At 41.7% G+C, this 20,951-nt stretch overlaps 1 protein-coding gene across 1 annotated transcript; it reads left to right on the top strand.

Annotated features, from left to right (window-relative positions):
• Positions 1 to 1,739: 1,739 nt before the first annotated feature.
• Positions 1,740 to 16,416, top strand: rcl1 (RNA terminal phosphate cyclase-like 1). The gene is made up of 9 exons (XM_023983390.2): positions 1,740 to 1,926; positions 2,408 to 2,479; positions 3,295 to 3,470; positions 5,849 to 5,923; positions 6,184 to 6,308; positions 6,540 to 6,665; positions 9,434 to 9,590; positions 13,058 to 13,161; positions 16,244 to 16,416. Exons 1-9 carry the CDS (start codon positions 1,797 to 1,799, stop codon positions 16,395 to 16,397), a joined length of 1,119 nt encoding a protein of 372 aa, XP_023839158.1. The 5' UTR covers positions 1,740 to 1,796; the 3' UTR covers positions 16,398 to 16,416.
• Positions 16,417 to 20,951: the final 4,535 nt, after the last annotated feature.

The following is a 20,951-nucleotide window of genomic DNA, read 5'->3' as shown; positions in this document are numbered from 1 at the left end:
GAGGGCACGTGAGGACGCTTAAATCCGCACATCACATCCATCAAGTCAATGATGTATCATATGAATGGCGATTAACAATAATAAATATAAACTAACGACCGTGATATAAACCCTGGATTCATAGCCGCAGAAAGTAAGGGTGCTGAGGGTGCTGCAGCACCCACTGATAAATCAAATCAAATATATATTTATATATTATAGATAAAGAGATTTTAATTTAAAAAATTAAGACAAAAATCTACCAAATTACTGCACTAGGCCTTTATTACTCCTGCATTAGCAGAGACAAATAGTCATCAGACAAAAATGTTCTGCAGCAGTGCAGTTGAAGATAAAGAAAACAATTCTAATAGAAATGCGGAATAGCGATTAACAATAACGAGTAAAGATAACATGGCTATATACAGGGAGTAGCAGTACAGAGTCGATGTGCAGGGGTACGAGGTAATTGAGGTAGCTATGTACATATAGGTAGGGGTAGACAACAGTGACTAGACAACATGACAGATAATAGACAGTAGCAGGAGCGTATGTGGTGAGTGTGAAAGTGTGTGTGTGTGTGTGTGAATGTGTGTGTAGCGTCAGTATGCGTGTGTGCACTTATGTGTGTGTGGGTGTATGTGTGTGTTGGGGTGTCAGTGTAAGTATGTGGGAGTGTGTGGGTAGAGTTCAGTGGGGGGGGGGGGGAGTAGAAGATGTTCAGGGTCCTGTTGGTTCCAGACTTAGTGCACTGTTACCGCTTGCCGTGCGGCGGTAGCAGAGAGAACAGTCTATGGCTTGGGTGGATGGAGTCTTTTACATTTTCTGGGGCCTTTCTCTGACACCAGGGAGCTCGACCCGCATAGATGGAAAGAGAAAAGACTGAGCCTTTTGGGTTAAACACTGGGGTAAATCTAGCCCATTCATAGAAACTAACTACCTTTAGCATCTATTCCTGATGGTATCTTCTGGCCGGTGGAGTTTTGTTCTGAACATTAACACGCATCGCTTGCGGTACGGTTTTGGAAACATCTTTCATATCAGCGATAAATAATAATAAAAAAAATGTAAAAGTTAAATTACAACACACCTTTATAGGGTTAGTGTTCCCACACGGTGATATCTCTATGTTACAGCGCTTGTTTACGGAAGACAGGCGACTACCTGTGCTAATTACCTATCTAACGTGCTTGAAGTGTAGTTTGTCGGCTGGAGGCACACAACCGTATGGATCTGTGCAAACCTGCTACAGTAAGTGTATATGTTTTATTTTTACAGATTTTTTGTTGATATGAAAGATAAGTTCCATATGTTTCAAAAACCGTATCGCCACCGATGATTATTGAAGTTTCTAAATGTTAAAACAGTGCTTAAAGCTGAGAACCCCTGGGATAAGGCAGAATCCCTTGTTTAATGTCTTGGGTTCTCGAGAACAATGGTATATCCTGTATGGAAATGCACCATAAGGGTATGTGTTTTTTACATAGGCTTTTATTTGGACCAAAGACCATTTGGACAGAGAATAAATAAATTAATGAATAATTTCTGATATTTAACCACGGTCAAAATGTTTCTCATCACGGTGTGATGTATTTCTGTCACAGTGTGAGCCATTAACCCTCTCTGACTGAACTTTGTGTCCTGTGGTGTTTGATAAAGCGCGAGATAACGGGTTTAAAGCAGTGCTAGGGCGCCATCTGGGGGTTAATACGAATACTCCGTTTAAAATGCCCTTTGTGTCCCTCGTGGCGTCCCGTAGTTAACCCTTTACCCTCTCGACTCCCCATATTGAAAACACGTGTGGAAATATCAACAGCATGGCAAGCCAGGGACTCACTTACGATGGTTGTAATTTTTTCAGACAACGACTAGTGTTATCAACTCTAAGTGGCAAAAGAGTCAAAATCAGAAACATACGATCTAAAGATGATAACCCAGGACTTAGAGGTAAGTGGACTGCAAAACACCAGTCGCATTATTACATATGGCTAGCATTACCTAGCTAGCTGTTACTACGCAGTTAACGTTCATCCATTCCAGCACGCCCAAATAGACTGAATTGTTGCTTTTTGGCACAAATGCCATATAAATTAATCAACCAGCTAAGTTATTGGACAACATCTAATGCAGGATACAGTAGGACCATAGCTACATAACAATGATCCTTTTTGAGGATTTTGTTAGCTAACATTAGCTAGGCAGCAGTCACTACCCAGCTAGCATTTGTGTTCAACCAAAGACTAACACTCCTTTGGTTTAGCTCTATAGAAGATCATGCTTCTATAAACACACACTCTTAATTCCGCAAAATATCCCATAGCTGTTTGTAGACAGTCAAGTAAATGCTGCCTATGCCTAATAAATAGATAAGGTTGTTATTGGGGTTTGAGCTACACTTTTATTGACACATTTTTTGTGAATGTTCTAGATTTTGAAGCCAGCTTCATCAGGCTTCTGGACAAGGTAACCAATGGGACCAGAATAGAAATCAACCAAACAGGTAAACCATGGGAGGATGGATACACAGACCACAGCGTATGTCATGCTCACTACTGAATTCCAATGTCATTTGGGTTTGTTTGTACTCTGCAACAACCTAACTTTTGAATGCATGATGCATGCATATACACCAAACTGTCCTTGGCGGGACCTCAGTTTTACACACACACACACACACTTCACTCCACTCATCGTCACACACACGCACGTGTTTGAAGGGGCAAGTTATTGACAGTGGGATAACAGGAAGGAACTCATCAGCCCTTCAAGGAGAATGAACATGGTATTACCAAAACAGGTCATATTTTGTAATCCTGAGCCAATGGTATTACCAAAACAGGTCATATTTTGTAATCCTGAGCCTGATTTCCTTTTTCTTCTTGTTGTAACATGAACGTTGCAGTTCAGCTCTTGAATGTTCTTTTACTGTTGGGAAATGTTTCCATATGTTTTGGAGACCGTGGCGCCGCGGCACCCCAAACAGTGTCATAGATGTTGCAACGCAGCATTTGCAAGGCGTGATATGCACATGCTCGCGTGGGTGTAGTTGCATCTGTTTACATGCACCGAGTGTCTGCTTTCGATGTTGTTCCTAGGCGTTTCTGCGTCCATTTTTCAACTCCTAGACCCAGAGACCAGGCAGGCCAGACTGATGTCCCTGTCCTGGGCCATGTTCATAAGGGCACATCGCAGCAGGGCATACTGCAACGGAAAACAACAATCTGTGCTTCCATTGGACAACTGTATGCACTACCACCCAGTTTGAAAACATTCTTTCCGCACTGAAAACAACCCTCTCCTCTCTCTGCCCTGTAGGTACGGTGCTGTTCTACCAGCCGGGCCTGCTCTATGGTGGTGTGGTGGAACATGAGTGCAACACCCAGCGGTCTGTGGGCTACTACCTGGAAGCTCTACTCATGCTGGCTCCCTTCATGAAGAACCCTCTGAAGGCTGTGCTGAAGGGGGTCACCAACGACCCGACAGACCCCTCGGTTAGACCCATGTTCCCTTTCTTATATATACATGTGTAGCGGCTGGCTAAGGGGCAGTTAAAAGATTTGTGGGGTGGGGGAGTGGTCCAAAATAGCAGAAGATTGTCAAACGTATTTATTTATTTTTGCTTTGTTTTTTTATTTATTGGGCACGGGGGAAGGTAATGTGTGTTGGTGCCATGGTGAAACTTGCACTCCTTTAAATCTGAAATGATTGGATGGTGAAACTTGCCGGCCAACCAGAAAAGAAAGGCGAAGCGTTTTGGGCGTTAAAGTCGGGTCAGGACAATCCTTGTCCTGTAAAGAAGCCTTGTTTTTATAGTTGGGAATGGGGAAAAAATGATTTTGCAAGCAGTAGGCATTTAGAATTAAAAGTGGAGCTAATAGTTACGCCATGACATCGCGTGCCCTGCGTACCTTCAAACTTATTCTGCGATCGTCATTTATTCGAAACACTTTGTCGCAATAATGTTAGCCAAAAGAAAGATCCACCCCTGTCGAACGAATACAAATGTTGTCGATCTTTAGAAAAGGTCTCCTGTCTGCCGTTTCCATTTTATACTACCGTTCAAAAGTTTGGGGTCACTTAGAAATGCCCTTGTTTTGAAAGAAAAACACTTTTTTGTCCATTATAACAATATCAAATGGATCAGGAATACAGTGTACTTAAATAACTATTGTAGCTGGAAACAGCTTTTACATTTTTTTATGGAATATCTACATTTATCAGCAACCATCACTCCTGTGTTCCAATGGCACGTTGTTAGCTAATCCAAGTTTATCATTTTAAAGGGCTATTAGAAAACCCTTTTGCAATTATGTTAGCACAGCAGAAAACTGTTGTGCTAGTTAAAGAAGCAATGAAACTGTCTTTCTTTAGACTAGTTGAGTATCAGGAGCATCCGCATTTGTGGGTTCGATTTACAGGCTCAAAAGGACCAGAAACAAAGAACTTTCTTCTGTGTAGTCCTTAACGAAATTCTGACGTGCACTTTGAACATGTTAGAACAACTGTCCACGTTTACTTTTCCTCAGCCAACAAGACGAGTAACGAACAGCGAAATCGCTAGCCTATGTCAATCTACTGTAGTAGAAAACTTTAAGCTACCTATGATATTGGTCAGCTTGTCGATAAAGTAATAGCCTATTCTCAACAGACTCTGGGACAGTTGTGGGACGATAGATCCCAAATTCATACAACCAGTAGGCACAGGTTACATAAATTCAAAAGCGATGTCTGATACAACAGATCAGAACGTTTAGCTTAAAATGTTGATGGACTATGGTGGACTATTGATTGTTGATGGACTATTGATGGACTTCTTCACATGCAGCAATGAGCACAAGGCAGTTGGCTATGCGGAATGTTCCATAATGCAATTAGCGGGGAAACTGTTGTCAAAAAAGGCACTACACATGTGAGCGGTTTCATGTGACAGAGATTAAAATATCAGTTTGAAATTTAGAAAGAGAGGAGATCTAATGGGCTACTTTGTTGCAAGTAAGCCATGCTTCATAATATGTATTGAAACGTTCATGTTTCAACCCAATTTAAGTATATGTTTTCAAAATGCGTACTGCCTCCGGTTCATTGCAAAGTGGTGTGCGACGCGCTGATGAAGTCTACCTTCCATGTCCGTTTGATGCAGCGTTCAAAAGAACTCTGAACTCTCCGACTTCAGTGTATTCAAGACAACTGGGGGGGGGGGGGGGGGRCGAGCTCCGACTGCGGAAGAATCGCTTTGAACCGTCATCCAACTCGGAATTCCAACTCAGGCCTCTTTCTAAAAGTCAGACTTTTTGACCTGAAGATCAGAGTTCCCGGTTGTCATGAAAGCACCACAAGATGCTGCCAATTAGCATCAAAATATAAAAAATAGGATTTCCCCTAGCTGATCATTGTCTGCAGCCGGCTTTGGTCGTAAAATAATGGAACAGTTAGGGAGAGTGAGCTTGTGGTCGGCCGTCCCTCAACCTTCTTGCCCTGCGTGGCATCGACTGTGCCACAAGTCAATTCAATGAGAGCATTGTTTTGGTTTGTAAAACAGAGTTGGAAAAAGTGGCTGAATTGTCCTTTAAATTGTTATGATGCAGGGGGTTGTTAAATTGTTACGATGCAGGGGGTTGTTAAATTGTTACGATGCAGGGGGTTGTTAAATTGTTACGATGCAGGGGGTTGTTAAATTGGTTACGATGCAGGGGGTTGTTAAATTGTTACGATGCAGGGGGTTGTTAAATTGTTACGATGCAGGGGGTTGTTAAATTGTTACGATGCAGGGGGTTGTGATTTCCACTCGGTCACACATGCTGAATGGAAACATGCTCGTAAACGTTGTGTAAGTGGAAAACCAAACCCCTTCTCTCGCCCTTCCTTCCAGGTTGACCAACTCAAGTATACGTCCATTCCTGTGATGAAGAAGTTTGGGATTGATGGAGAGGGGCTGGAACTGAAGGTGAGGCTTTTAGAGCACTTTCCTAGCATTAGTGTGTATATATATATATATATATATATATATATATATATATATAGCAGTTATACTGTCTTTGTCTGGGACTCTACGTTGGTATGTGGTGGAATGTGTTATTGGTATGTTTTTAGAGCATTTTGGGGGGGGGGTCTTTTTTTTACAACTTGCCAAGCTGTTGGAAGAATTGATTCTGAATGATTTTACCTGGTTAAATAAATAAAGATGATTGTGTTTCCTGTGTCCAGGTAGTGAAAAGGGGGATGGCTCCAGGTGGGGGAGGCGAGGTGCTGTTTACGTGTCCCGTTCGCAAGACTCTCCGCCCCGTCCAACTGTCAGAGCCTGGCAAGATCAAGCGGATCAGAGGAATAGCGTATCTTTTTCAGTCTCTTAATTAAATGTTTTGAATGTTTTGTCCTTTTCTCTTACGGTGTTGTCGAGAGTCTTGACACCAGCAACATGTATGGCAGTTAGGTCTTTGTTTACATTCTTGTATTTTTCTGTCATTGTCACCTTGCTTTACCTGGCTCATGTAACACAACTTTATTGATCCGTTCTATGGCGACAACGGAAATTGTTACACCCCTTGACATTGGTCGCACAGATACTCTGTTAGAGTGTCTCCACAGATGGCCAACAGAATAGTGGACTCTGCCAGAAGCATACTGAATAAATTCATTCCTGATATCTACATCTACACAGACCACATGAAGGGGGACAAGTCTGGAAAGTAAGTCATCGCCCTGCCTGTGTCATATTCATTAGTCCGCAGCGTAGGGAAACGAGGTAAACCCTCTCCGTTTCAGTCAACCGTGGTCTTTTTCTGGTGCTGTAACTGGCCACTAGATGGGGCTATAGTTAAACGCTGGAAGATTTCCTTTTCGAGAAAGGAGGAGGCAAACTACTCAACTAGGGATGTTAATCGGTTAGCTGCCGAAAATACATTCGACTGGTCATGCTTATTGGTCTATAGGTTAATTTGCATAGTTTAGTGGAATGAAATTGGACCGTGTTTATTTTTGTTAGTTCGTCTTGTATCTTATTTATCACATGCACACCATACGGCGCATAGGTTTGAGTGGAATAATATCACCTGTCGGACGGCGAGAGCCGCAGCCGATTGCTGCTGGAGTGAAACGTGTTCTTATAAGCCCAGTCATTGCGCAACAATTCAAAATGCAATTGCATGTTAAAAGTAGTTTTGATGGCCTTGATGAAAAGGAGGATCCCAGCTTTCTATTGATAGATTTTTTTTATTTCTCAACTTCTAATTGAAGCCCGTCCTCCTTTCGAGTGCATAGGCAATACTTTGGCAGGCTATCGGCATGTTATCCGCCACCGTGCAATTAGAGGCAGTATGCATTTTGAAAACATATACTTCACTGTTTGAAACCTGGAGGTTTTACTTCAAATTATGAGGCGATGTCTTACCCGCTTCAAAGTAGCCTAGCCAAAATCCCACCATAGAAACATGGAGGCAAGTATTTTATAAAGACTTCCTCATATGCCATTGAAAACAGGATTTCTCTCCTGTTCTATTGGTTTTCCTCTCAACTTTATTTCGTTTGTCCAGAAGCCAAAGGCACAATCCTAGTCGTATTATCAACCCATCCTATTTGTTGCATCTTTAGATTCACCCTCTAAGTTTCTAGAAGAGCTTTTCATCTCTGTCACATGTGTCACATCAGGTGTGCTGTTTAGAACTGTGTTTTCCAGTGAATTGCATTTTGGCAAATGTTTTACATTGCCTGCATCATTAGTAGTTGTTAAATAATATACACTACATGACCAAAAGTATGTGGACACTTGCTCATTCCAAAATCACGGGCATTAATATTGAGTTGGTCCCCCCCCTTTGCTGCTTTAACAGCCTATACTCTTCTGGGAAGGCTTTCCACTACATGTTGACAGATTGCTGCAGGGACTTGCATTCATTCAGCATTAGTGAGGTTGGGCACTGATGTTGGGCGACTATTCCTGGCTCGCAGTCGGCATTCCAATTTATCCCAGAGGTGTTCGAGGGGATTGAGGTGAGGGCAATGTCATTGTATGCTGTAGCGCTAAGATTTCCCTTTACTGGAACTCAGGGGCCTAGCCCGAACCATGGAAAATCAGCCCCAGACCATTATTCCTCCTCCACCAAACTTTACAGTTGGCAGTATGCATTGGGGCAAGGCAGCGTTCTCCTGGCATACATCAAACCCAGATTCGTCCGTCAGATGGTGAAGCGTGATTCATCACTCCAGAGAATGTGTTTCCGCTGCTCCAGAGTCCAATGGCGGCGAGCTTTACACCACACTAGCCGGCGCTTGGCATTGCGCTTGGTGATCTTAGGCTTGTGTGCGGCTGCTCGGTCATGGAAACCCATTTCATGAAGCTCCCGACGAACAGTTCTCGTGCTGACGTTGCTTCGAGGCAGTTTGGAACTCGCTCGTGTTGCAACAGACAATTTTGGGGCGCTACGCACTTCAGCACTTCAGCAGTCCCTTTCTGTAATCTTGTGTGGCCTACCACTTTGCGGCTGAGCCGTTGGTTTCCCTAGATGTTTCACTTCACAAAAACAGCACCTACAATTGACCGAAATGTGCATCCCTAATCAAAATCGATTCACAATGTTCCCTTTTGATGATCTTAGTTTTCACAAGCATACATTTCTGATGAAGCACAATCTGTTTATCATATTGAAACATTTGTCATCAGTCATGTTGATCACTAGTGCTGAGCGATTTATAATTGTTTCTTGATTTAGGTTATAAATGATCATTTTTTTTACATTAAATGCATTGTGGGTTGAATGCTGTAACAATACAGAATAAAACGATTACAGTCCCATGATGGTAGTGACTGCCCAGTACTGCTTATCACTTATTAACCATCATTTATTCACATTACTTTACTAAAATGTATTTGTTGTGTATATTACAATTGTTTTAGGCCTATTTGATGTCTTGGAACTAAATAATAAAGTCCTCATCTCTAGAGAGCTGCTGACTATGCTGTCTGACAACCACTATTTTAGTGGTTCTTAACGTAAATAAGGCATACGTTTATGACTGCTGAATACCAACTATCGAACAACTGCTCTCTCTCCCTAGATGGTGCATTTTTCAAGGCCCTTCTCTCAGACCAGTAGGTGCGCAATGGATTATGGTCATTGTAGTTAATTACCACATTTTCTGCGCTAAACTATGTAGAAAGTTGTAGGATCTGATTTATCTAGAGAAACTGCACATTGCACTCAGAAAAAGATGGAACGAAATGGAATTTCAATAATGGAGCAGACGTCGGTCAATTCGTTTAAAAAAAATCACAAATGTTGGTTAATCGCTCAGCGCTAATGACCACACTAACAAAAGTTGTTCTAGTCTACTTCAAGGTTCAAGGGTACTGTTTCGAGTAGCAAATAGTAGCCAGTATTTCACTTAGTGACGCAAACGCTTATTGATCAGGTTGTTTCCCCAGAAAACCGTTCTATCATTGCTGATTTCTCTCCCTCAGGTCTCCAGGCTTTGGCCTGACCTTGGTGGCCGAGACCCTGAACGGGACGTTCCTGAGTGCAGAGCAGGTGTCCACCCCCCAGGGGCAGGGAGACCCTGTGCTGCCTGAGGACCTGGGAAGAAACTGTGCCAAGCTACTGCTGGAGGAGATCTACAGGGTGGGTGACACACACCATCAATCAAAACCCAAGCCACAGGGCGTGGTGCACTTAAACATTATATTTTTTTAACGATGTGTTTTAGGAATTTAGCCGACGCTCTTATCCTGAGCTAGAGTAGTGTGTACACACTTTTTTTTGTACTGGTCCCACCCGGGAATCGAACCAGCAACCTTGGCGGTGCAAGCGCCATGCTCTGCCAACTGATCCACACAGGACTCCTGTCAACTGTGTTTTAAATCGACTTGTAGCCCTTGAAGCTCTCTGACTTTAAATGTACTATTTAACCATAAAGTCCCATGGACGCCTGGACTATCATGTCTAACTGTCATTACAGCTGTTGAGTACATACCAGACATTAAGTGTCTGGACTTGTTAATTCACACATTCAAATCACCATCTGTTTTAAGGCTAAATGCTTGCTATTCTCAGTGTGCGGTATTTACCCTCGGTGGTGCACAGAGCGAGTGAGACAGCCGTCTCTCAGAGCTCAGACTCAGCTCATCGTTACAGGGAATGTGGGTAAACACTGTTTGTTTACATGTTGTGATTGAGTCAAGCCCTCAACTGTGTTACAGAGACTTATGTGTCTGACAGACCCTAATGTGCTGTGGACATCTGGGCCCGTATTTGCGAAGCGTCTCAGAGTAGGAGTGCTCATCTTGGATCAGGTTCCCCCCTCTAAATCATTATGATTTTAAAATACAAAACTGATCCTAGATCAGCACTCCTTCAAGACGCTTTGTGGAAATGAGCCCCGGGTTGTGAGATTACCAGTGCTTGGTTGGTTTTCTCACACAAGTCAGAGACACAATAAAGCCCTGTGATGTGTTAAGACATTTTAAGACTGTTATGATGTCCGTCTCTATAAAGTGACTGTACCAATCTAGACAACATTACACTGCAGTTCTCTATTTAGAGAGAGGGTTTTATAGTTGATAGTTTCATGAAGAAATATGTTCCACGTCTTTAACCAGCGGAATTCTAGAAGTGTTAATGTTGGTTAATTAAGGCAATGGATTATAAATTGAAGTTCACGCTATGTCATTGTGAATGTTATCTATAAGTGGTAATATGATAACGATGTGACGCAAAACTCGCCTTACGTCTTTGAAAATGCACAACTCCCCCAAAGAAAAAGGCACTTTAGCCGCTGAGTCTGACTTCACTTTTCTCCTCCTGACTCACACTGGTCACCCTCTTTCATAAGAGCATGTGAATCCAGTTAGCCAGGAGAATTTGATGATTCGTTTTGAATGGTGAATATTGTTGCTCACTTCACTACTAAGCTAGGCCCGTGGAGAGCGACTGCTTCAATCTCCTCATTGGCCAAGAGGAGGGAAGGGGAAGACTAGGAGATAGCCACTGGTGTCTCCTGGGAATGGTTGTTTGAAGCATATAAGGGTGGTTGAGTTTCTTTTGGAGGACATGCGATGCACATCTGTGTTTGTTCAGTGGCTAATCAGTAGTACTGGCTGGCAGGCAGGCGGGCAGCAAGCGTAGTGGTCGTAGTAAACGGGAGATATGTTTTGGAGCGCCTGTTGAGATGAGGGACAAGGAGAGTGGCTGTAAGTAGTGGTCTTTTATATTTGAATAGTTATTCATCTCTTTTAGAGTTCAAATCAATACAATGGATTTGGCAAATTGTTAAATATGAAATGAAGTAGGTAAACTTGAACTTTTCGGTTTTAGATTATTTGATAGTATTCGTCCAGTAACTCACCCATATGTTACCTTAATGTCAGAATGTCTTGCGCTTTGGTGGTTTTCTATGCATGATGTCAGCCTTTTAAACTTCGTATTCTGTGTGGTTAAGCGGCAGGCTACGCCTACGCATCTTAGACGGGATTGTACCACTCCCTTTGGCTTCTTCAAAATATTAGGCAAAAATCATTTCTAGTTAAATCAAAATCATTTCTGTACCTATGTGGGATAATTCAATTTGACCATTTCTTTTCCACCAGTTGATGAGATGCCAAATACACTGGGGTCTGAAATTATTGACACCGTTGATAAAGTTAAGAAAAATATATAATATAAATGCTGAACTATATTGTATGCTTTAAAAAAAAAAGGGAGAATGTATATTTTATACTAATACAATTGCTCTGAGAAATATATTTTGTTCAACATGTAATTTTAAAAAATCTCAAAGGTAGGGACTAAAATTGACACCTGTTTTCAATCACCTTGCGAGGATAATGGCACTGAGCCTTTTTCTTCCCAATTACAATCTTGTCTCCGCTGCGACTCTCCAACGGGCTCGGGAGAGGCGAAGGTTGAGTCATGCGTCCTCCGAAACATGACTCGCCAAACCGCGCCCCTTAACACCCACTCGCTTAACCCGGAAGCCAGCCGCACCAATGTGTCGGAGGAAACGCTGTTCAACTGACCACCAAAGTCAGCCTGCAGGCCCCTGGCCCGCCACAAGTAGTCGCTAGAGCGCAACGTGTTTAGGTTAATTAACATTCAATTACCGTGAGACCGGCAGCTTGACAATCACCGGCTGACAAAATGCCATGACCACCACAGCCCTACTCAGGATGCAATGTTACTGTGTGAATTGTGAAAAATTACTGTTTTAAATGGTAGGTCCAGACCATGCGTTATTTGATTTAAACATTTATCTTATGTCCTTATTCTGTTACATTTTATCAGGAGTCAGGACATGCCTTTCCTAGACAGATCATCGGGTCAGACTGACTGTCTGGAGATTACAAACAGTGAATTGTTTGGGATCTCAGTAGTATCATGGAACACATAATGGCTGGAGACAATGTTGCCTTAGTTATTTGAAAAACTGATTTTAAGTGATTGAATCATATTCATGCTGATGACCAGATGTCGGGCATAAAGAAGGCCACTGACACCGCATGCTCACATAGCACCGGATTCACGGCCAGACTAGCCTCTACGTCTACCAGACTAACCTCTGTGCTCTTCAGTACATCTAAGATGTTGGGTTGGGCAACCCTGCTGTGTGCCCTGCAAGGCTTTTACTGTGCGGCGCCAGTCAAGTTCAAACCATCTGTCACATCACGATGTCGTCACCATCGACGATGGCTGTCAATTATCGTCGATAGACAATGCTATCGCCCAAACCTTACTAAAATGTCATATGTCCAGAAGCTACAAGGGGATTGACAGATGATTGGACTGTAACCCTGTCTGTCTGGGGAGTCTGAGTACTGAGTACACTTCAGTATTAGAGTTGGTGTATTTGTTGTCTCTATCATTTTAAGATTGTTCGTGTTCCTAGTTGGGTTATGTCCATTTTTATTTTTGAATAACAGAATGATCAGTCTAATCTGCTATTTGTTATCTTCTAAGTGAGGCCGTGCCGCCACATGCAGTCTTATCTTCGGGGGGGGATTGAGCTTTTCGAGACCTCTCCCCTTGTGACGTCAGTGTGTTATGTTGTTGTTTCTGACGCACTGACACCCCCCACTCTGCGCGCTCTTTTTCAGGGCGGCTGCATCGACTCAGCCAATCAAAGCCTGGCTCTCGTGTACATGGCCTTGGGTCAACAAGATGTATCTAAAGCGCTGCTCGGCGACCTCTCTCCATACACGTAAGTTATTTATCTTTTTTTTATTTATTTTTTACAGTAAGCTGTTTGGCAGGACCTGCGATCCAAAGTTCTCTCCTATAGCAGGAATTTAAACCGGCTGTGGTTAAACCAAAAAGGGACTAACCTGACAGTGGAAAGCAAACAAGTTGTCATTTACGATAAACCCATGGCCACATTTTGTTGAATCTTTTGTTTGACGATTTGTGCAAAACATTTAGGGTGAATACTTCTGCTTCTTCTACGAACTTCAAAATCATGTTTTATTAGTACATCTGTTTTAAATGTTGTATTTAATTATTTTATGAGAATTTTTTTGATCAATTAAATCCAATCCATTATTATCCTACAGATGCGGTCGAAAATATTGGCACCCTTGCACTTTAGAACGGAGCAACATTTTCTGATTTCTCTTTTCAAAACTGGTTGAGTGGCTATTTTTTACCCTGTAGGCACCTGCAACTTACCACAGGTGAGAAATTACACAGGAAACAAGCATTTGCCTCCAACCAAATTAATTAAAGTGTTGAATGATTTAGTCCAGGCCATTTTTACTTTAAAGTAAAAATGTTTGTTTGGATCTAAAAAAAGATGTATAAAACAAATACACGTGTGAACACAGTTTTACATTTCAATATATTTTAGGAGAAAAGGTGAATCGTGCAAGGGTGACTATATTTGACTGCATCTGTAATAGAGAAAGTTAAGACTAAGCCATAAAGGTAAATAACTGGTGTCCTTCTGTCTAACATTTGTACATGTGTGTCGGAGTGTGCTTTGGCATTTTATCCCCCGATAGCATGGCAGTGATAATGTGGCTGTCGGGGACAACGGGTTCATCACCCCTCTTAGCTCTCAAAAACCCTTCTCCTCGCGTAGGGTTTTTACCGGTTACATTCGCCCACGGTTGGCTCCATGTGAACTACAATTCCGACAATGTTTTTCCGTTTAGAAATGTCGATCATCGCTTTCAAACCGGTTTTCGAAACATATGCTGATATGCCCGTTATCAAAATCAAATCAAATGTTATTTGTCACATGCGCCGAATACAACAGGTGTGGACCTTAGTGAAATGCTTACTTACAAGCCCTTAACCAACAATGCAGTTTTAAGAAGATACCTAATAAAAAAAAAAGTAAGATAAGAATAACAAATGATTAAAGAGCAGCAGTAAATAACAATAGCGGGACTATATACAGGGGGTGCTGGTACAGTCAATGTGCGGGGGCACTGGTGTTGAGGTAATATGTACATGTAGGTAGTTATTAAAGTGACTATGCATAGATAATAACAGAGTAGCATCAGCATAGGAGGGGGGGGGGCAATGCAAATAGTCTGGGTAGCCATTTGATTAGATGTTCAGGAGTCTTATGGCTTGGGGGTAGAAGCTGTTTAGAAGCCTCTTGGACCTAGATTTGTCGCTCCGGTACCACTTGCTGTGCGGTAGCAGAGAGAACAGTCTATGACTAGGGTGGCTGGAGTCTTTGACAATTTTTAGGGCTTTCCTTTGACACCGCCTGGTATAGAGGTCCTGGATGGCAGGAAGCTTGGCCCCAGTGATGTACTGTGCCGTACGCACTACCCTTCCTTATCAGCAAGAAATAATCATTCAAATAAAAAAAATACACTTTCGGTCACAGTTTTGCACCTTCATTTGCCGAAATACACTTCCTCCCCAGTTACACACGGGTGTTCAGAGCAAGCTCGATAGCTAATCAACAAAAAAAATTCCGTGGCAAAAATGAAAATGTAAAGCAGACCAAATTCTTTGGTCCTTTAAAAACCTGCTGTATGTAAAATAGTGTGCTATAGCTTGGAAAATATTGACAGCATAATGATGTTTGTTTCCAACATTAGGGCTGTTTTCCTAAAGAAGTTAAACGCTTTGTTTTGTTTCATTGCCGCAATACTGGTATCGTCCCGGCCCTAACCCTATAAAGGTGTGTAGTAAAATGATTTCTCTCTGATATGAGTGCCGCAGCAGTCTTAGGCACTGCATCTCAGTGCGAGAGGCGTCACTACAGTCCCTGTTTCGAATCCAGGCTGTGTCACATTTGGCAGTGATTGGGAGTCCCACAGGGCGGTGCGCACAATTGGCCCAGCGTCGTCCGGGGTAGGCCGTCATTTGTAAATAAGATTTGTTCTTAACTGACTTGTCTAGTTAAATGAAAGATGCTTTCCTTATGTTTCCAAAACCCATACCGCAAGCGATGCATTTTAACATTCAGAACGAGCATCGGGGATCTTTATAAAAAATAAAAAAAATATAAAAAAATAAATTCCCCGGAACAGAAGATGCTATTGTCAATATGAATGGGTTCCAGTTCTCTGAGTCAGACTATGAACTGTCCATTTTCAGTTATCATGGTACCGGTGCTGTGTCCCTGTCAAGTACAGTACTATGATAACTGAAGATTGGCAGTGCCATCTCAATGGTTCTCTGAGCACCTTCTGAGGCAGCTAGGCAGGTCTTACCGCTCTCTGGGCTTTTTTTCTGAGTGTGGGTCGTCCATTTTTGGATTCTGAGTTCTCAGTATTGATGTTCTACAATATGTTTGGACGGTCCATCCGTTTCCTGATTTGTGTGTATATGTTGTTGTGTATGGGTGATCATAAAGACCTTTGAGCTGCTGTTTGGTGTTTTGAAGGCATTCCAAAGCACACACTGTCCACGGTCAGTGCTTGTCCCCGGTCATCTACTCTGACATCACACACCGGGTCAGGGGTAGGGTTGCAAAATTTCGGGAATATTTTGTTCCAGAAATCCTGGTTGGAGAATTCCAGATTTCCTGCTTATTCCCTCCTAATTTCGGGAATCCTCCAACAGGGATTTTGGGAAAACAATGGAATTTATTGAAAGGTCCTGGAATTCTGCCACCCTCGTCAGGGGTCAGTGCTTCTCAGTATTCCAGTGTTTGATGTCCCCTCAGGCCTTTTATAGCCTTTTTCTAGGATGCTCTGGTGTTTTGTATTTGACTCTGTTGTAAAATAACAAATCATCTCCATGAGGTTAGCCTGTCTTGTGTTGTACTGCTGTATTTGAGTAGCCAAGCCACCCCATCTGAACTCTCGCTCTCCTCTCAGGATCGAGTTCCTCCGACACATGAGAGACTTCTTCCGGATGATGTTCAAGATCGAGACTCAGAAACCATCGGAGGACGAGAGAAAAGGGGGAGACAAAGTACTGATGACCTGTGTTGGAGCCGGCTATACCAACATCAGCAAATCAATCAAATAAAGACTGTACAGTTTTTTTCTACCTGTGTCATTCTTGAATTGCGGTGGGTGTTTGAAAAATAATTTATCTCTAGATTTTTATTTAAATGTGTTTGAGCACGTTCTAAATCAACTGTCAGCTTAATGATTTTAAATAATTTGTGCCATTAGGATAACGTTGTCCAGTAGGAGTAGTAACACCAATAAGACATTTTATGTTGAGGATATTTGTAAATGCTCAAATCTAAGGTCACTATTAACCCTTAAATGATGCGATGAATAATGTTGCTCACAATGTTATTTCACTTCATTTAAATTGACTAACACCAAGTGAGGGTTTGGATTTAAACACACCAAATGATCAATGGTATCCTCAAATTGATGGCATACTAAAGGGTTTCTTTGATAGACCCCTCCCCTGATAAGTTCATTGAGTATTGTGGCAGATTTATCTTAGCATTTCAAGGTGGTAACCCCAATTACATAAGACTGAGGGACAGACATTATACAATAAAAAATATGTATTTTAATAGTCTTTTATTGATCAATACAATATATTAAGTACATTTGTTCACTTTCTAGCATTCAAAATAATAGATATCTCGAAATCCCCAAAACATGTCACGACAACTTTACTCATCACTACTGGAACAAGCCAATTTGCATACTCAAAGTAGATTTAAACAATACATAAACTAAGTTTTGCATTATGTTGATCGTTGATAAACAGTTCAATATAAACAAAAGCATGTATGATGTGTAACTGTTTATAATTTGTGTTGTGTGGTTGCAAGGGATCTAATTAAAATACGTTTCTCATTGAAATACGGGAATCTGTAGGATTTCCTCTTGAGCATGAATTATTATTATTATTATTTTTTAATTTTATCCCCTTTTCTCCCCAATTTTCGTGGTATCCAATCGCTAGTAATTACTATCTTGTCTCATCGCTACAACTCCCGTACGGGCTCGGGAGAGACGAAGGTCGAAAGCCATGCGTCCTCCGAAGCACAACCCAACTTAACAGGTGGGGTTTTAGGAGGGGTTCTGAAAGACTCATGGGGGTGTCCACTGAAATTTGACTAGCAACAACAAAGTTAAGCTAAAAGACACCATGAGTGCCCACAAAATGTTCCCAAGCAGAGGTAAAAAATAAGTCAGGAAGCAAACCAGAAAGTGGAGCAAAACGAACACAGATTTTAGGCGGTAGATCATCTTTAATATTGCAGAAAGATTGATTCTTCCATTAATGTAATTGCATCATTTCCAATACCCCATATATATTTTGGGGTATATATAGTGGCAGTCAAAGTTTGGACACACCTGCTCATTCAAGGGTTTTTCTTTTGTTTGTACTATTTTCTACATTGTAGAGTAATAGCGAAGATATCAAAACTATGAAATAACACATAGCCACCCTTTGCCTTGACGACAGCTTTGCACACTCTTGGTATTCTCTCAACCAGCTTCATGAGGTATTCACCTGGAATGCATTTCAAATAACAGGTGTGTCTTGTTAAGTTAATTTGTGGAATTAAAAACGCATCGGCCTACTTTAGGACATAGACACATGGCCTTATTTATTGGCAATAACAAACTTCAAAATTGGACAGAGAAAACAAATGGCCACTTCTATAAAGCAAATGAGGCCGGAGCACAAGTCTAGTCTCTAACCTCCCTCCATAAAATAAAGCCAAGAGATGTGTTTATGAGCCATCTAAAGAGCAACGTGGATATTCCAGTTGTTTTAAAGTGACAAGAAGCAATGGAACTTAACAAATAACAAAAGCACGTGCGACTTCCTTTTGCTGCAGTTCCGCAGCAGCATAGGTACCGTGGGAACCGAACGGATGCAATTCTGTGTGGTGTGTTCTTGCTCTTCTCACACGACTCTGGCGTGGAAACCACACCAGTATTGCTCCACTAACCAAACTGTCAGTGATACTCGAACCACACCTGTCTTTTCAAAGTGAAGCCGTTTCAGCTTGTCCACAGGTTCCCACGAACTCAACTGTACATTTGGTGCACGCACCCACTGTGATGACTCGTTGTGTTGTGTAAAAGGGGCCTATATCTGATACACAGGCCTGGTCTCTCACTACCAGACTCACTCAATGAACATGTATATAGTCTACAAACAATAAACAACTCCTAACTTTATTTACTATGCTAGTAAATATATGATGTTCTCAGTGGCGACCCGTCATTCAGTGCAGGTGGGGCAGAGCGTTGTATCTACCCTAGCTTTGATTGGACCGATCATGTCAACATCATACTTTCAACATTTTAGCCAGACAAGCAGTCATCATCATGAATCACGTTAACAATCTACCGGCAAATCCTTTTCAATACATGTCATATGAAGATAAATTATAGATAAAAGGTATCGGTGCTCATYGGCCATTGGACATAAACATTACACAACAAATTGGAAATCGCTAATGCAACAATAAGTGGTTTGGAGGGAATCAGTGACTGACTGCAAGTGTGGCAAAGCAATCACTATTTTGCTTCCCCTGCCTGTTATTCGGTGCGGAGGGTGTGTGGTCCAAGTCTGGGTTTAAGGTTCTCTTTTCCAAGCTTAAAAGCATAAACATTCACACGCAAAACCATGGGCCAGAAAAGGTTGAATACATTGGCCATGCTGTCAATCCAGCATGACTTCTGCGGCATTCAAAACAACTGGAATCTCGGGAAGTGGGAAATCGCAGACTTACAGTGAGTTCAAGACAACTGGCAACTCTGGGGGAAAGATTGCTCCGACTGGGAAAATACGTTTTTGAACGGTCATCCAACTCAGAATTCCAAGTCGGGGACTCAGGCTTCTATCTAGAGCTCCGACCTGAAGATCACTGATGTCATGATTCGACCAGTTGTGCTGTGACAAGGTAGGGGTGGTATACAGAAGATTGCCCTATTTGGTATAAGACCAAGTCCATATTATGGCAAGAACAAGTCAAATAAGCAAAGAGAAACGACAGTCCATCATTGCTGTAAGACATGGAGGTCAGTCAATCTGGAAAGTTTCTTTGAAAGTTTCTTTAAGTGCAGTCGCAAAAACCATCAAGCGCTATGATGAAACTGCCTCTCATGAAGACCCCCAAAGTAAAGGAAGACCCAAAGTTACCTCTGCTGCAGAGGATAAGTTTATTAGAGTTACCAGCCTGAGAAATTGCAGGCCAAATAATTGCTTCATAGAGTTCTAGTAAGAGACACATTTCAACATCAGCTGTTCATGAATCAGACATTCATGGTCAAATTGCTGCAAAGAATCCACTACTAAAGGACACCAATAAGAAGAAGAGACTTGCTTGGGCCAAGAAACACAAGCAATGGACATTAGACCGGTGGAAATATGTCCTTTGGTCTGATGAGTCCAAATTTGAGATTTTTGGTTCCAACCGCTGTTTTTATGAAACACAGAGTAGATGAACGGAGGATCTCTGCATCTGTGGTTCCCACCATGAAGCACGGAGGACCACACTTAACCAGCATGGCTACCACAGCATTCTGCAGCAATACACCATCCCATCTGGTTTGCACTTAAATAAACGTTAAATAATAATAAACATTTTAAACTAGGCAAGTCAGTGAAGAACATTCTTATTTACAGTGACGGTTTGGTTTGGGATGAGTTGGACCGCGGAGTGAAGGAAAAGCAGCCAACGAGTGCTCAGCATATGTGGGAACTCTGTCAAGACTGTTGGAAAAGCATTCCAGGTGAAGCTGGTTGAGAGAATTCCAAGAGTGTGCAAATATGTCATCAAGGCAAAAGGTGGCTACTTTGAAGAATCTAAAATATATTTAGATTTGTTTCACACTTTTTTGGTTACTACATGATTCCATATGTGTTATTTCATAGTTTTGATGTCTTCACTATTATTCTACAATATAGAAAATAGTAAAAATAAAGAAAAACCATTGAATGAGTAGGTGTGTCCAAACTTTTGACTGTGTAGTTTTTTTCCTTCATTTTCTTCAGTTTAGTCACGTGATTTCTCAATTTGCCGTACATTTGCCAATCAGTTGTGCAGCCAGACTTATTTGCCATTCATTTTGCCTCATCCCCCTCAACCATACAATGTTTCAATTCCTCATCAATCCACAGGGATTTAAAAGTGTTTACAGTCATGTTCTTAATAGGTGCAAGCTTATTGGTAATTGGGATAAGCAATTTCATAAATGTGTGCAACGTCTGTTTTTTCCTCGTTACATACCAACAAATGATTCTTTACATCAACAACTTTGGAATCACTACAAAAAGTATTGTATGACACTATATTAGGCCCAGCTTTTGGAACCTGGTTTTCCTAGATATGGCTACTATATTGTGATCACTACATCCAATGGATCTGGATACTGCTTTCAAGCAGTTTTCTACAGTATTAGTAAAGATGTGATCAATACATGTTGATTTCACTCCTGTGCTGTCTGTGACTACATTGGTAGGTTGTTTGATAACCCGAACCAGGTTGCAGGCACTAGTTACAGTTTGAAGCTTTTTCTTGAGTGGGCAGCCTGATGAAAGCCAGTCAATATTTAAATTACCCAGAAAATATAACTCTGTTGACTGTAA

The sequence above is a fragment of the Salvelinus sp. IW2-2015 genome, linkage group LG4q.1:29 (assembly GCF_002910315.2).
Source record: "Salvelinus sp. IW2-2015 linkage group LG4q.1:29, ASM291031v2, whole genome shotgun sequence".
Taxonomy (NCBI): Eukaryota; Metazoa; Chordata; class Actinopteri; order Salmoniformes; family Salmonidae; genus Salvelinus; species Salvelinus sp. IW2-2015.
The sequence above is the reverse complement of the archived record's forward strand: the minus strand, read 5'-3'. Positions and strand labels throughout refer to the sequence as shown.

Excerpts from the sequence above, each read along its gene's own strand:
- rcl1 (XM_023983390.2), top strand. The coding sequence starts at position 1,797 with ATGGCAAGCCAGGGACTCACTTACGATGGTTGTAATTTTTTCAGACAA. Across the intron at positions 3,471-5,848 it reads ACGACCCGACAGACCCCTCG|GTTGACCAACTCAAGTATAC; the intron begins GTTAGACCCATG and ends CCTTCCTTCCAG. Across the intron at positions 13,162-16,243 it reads GGCGACCTCTCTCCATACAC|GATCGAGTTCCTCCGACACA; the intron begins GTAAGTTATTTA and ends CTCTCCTCTCAG.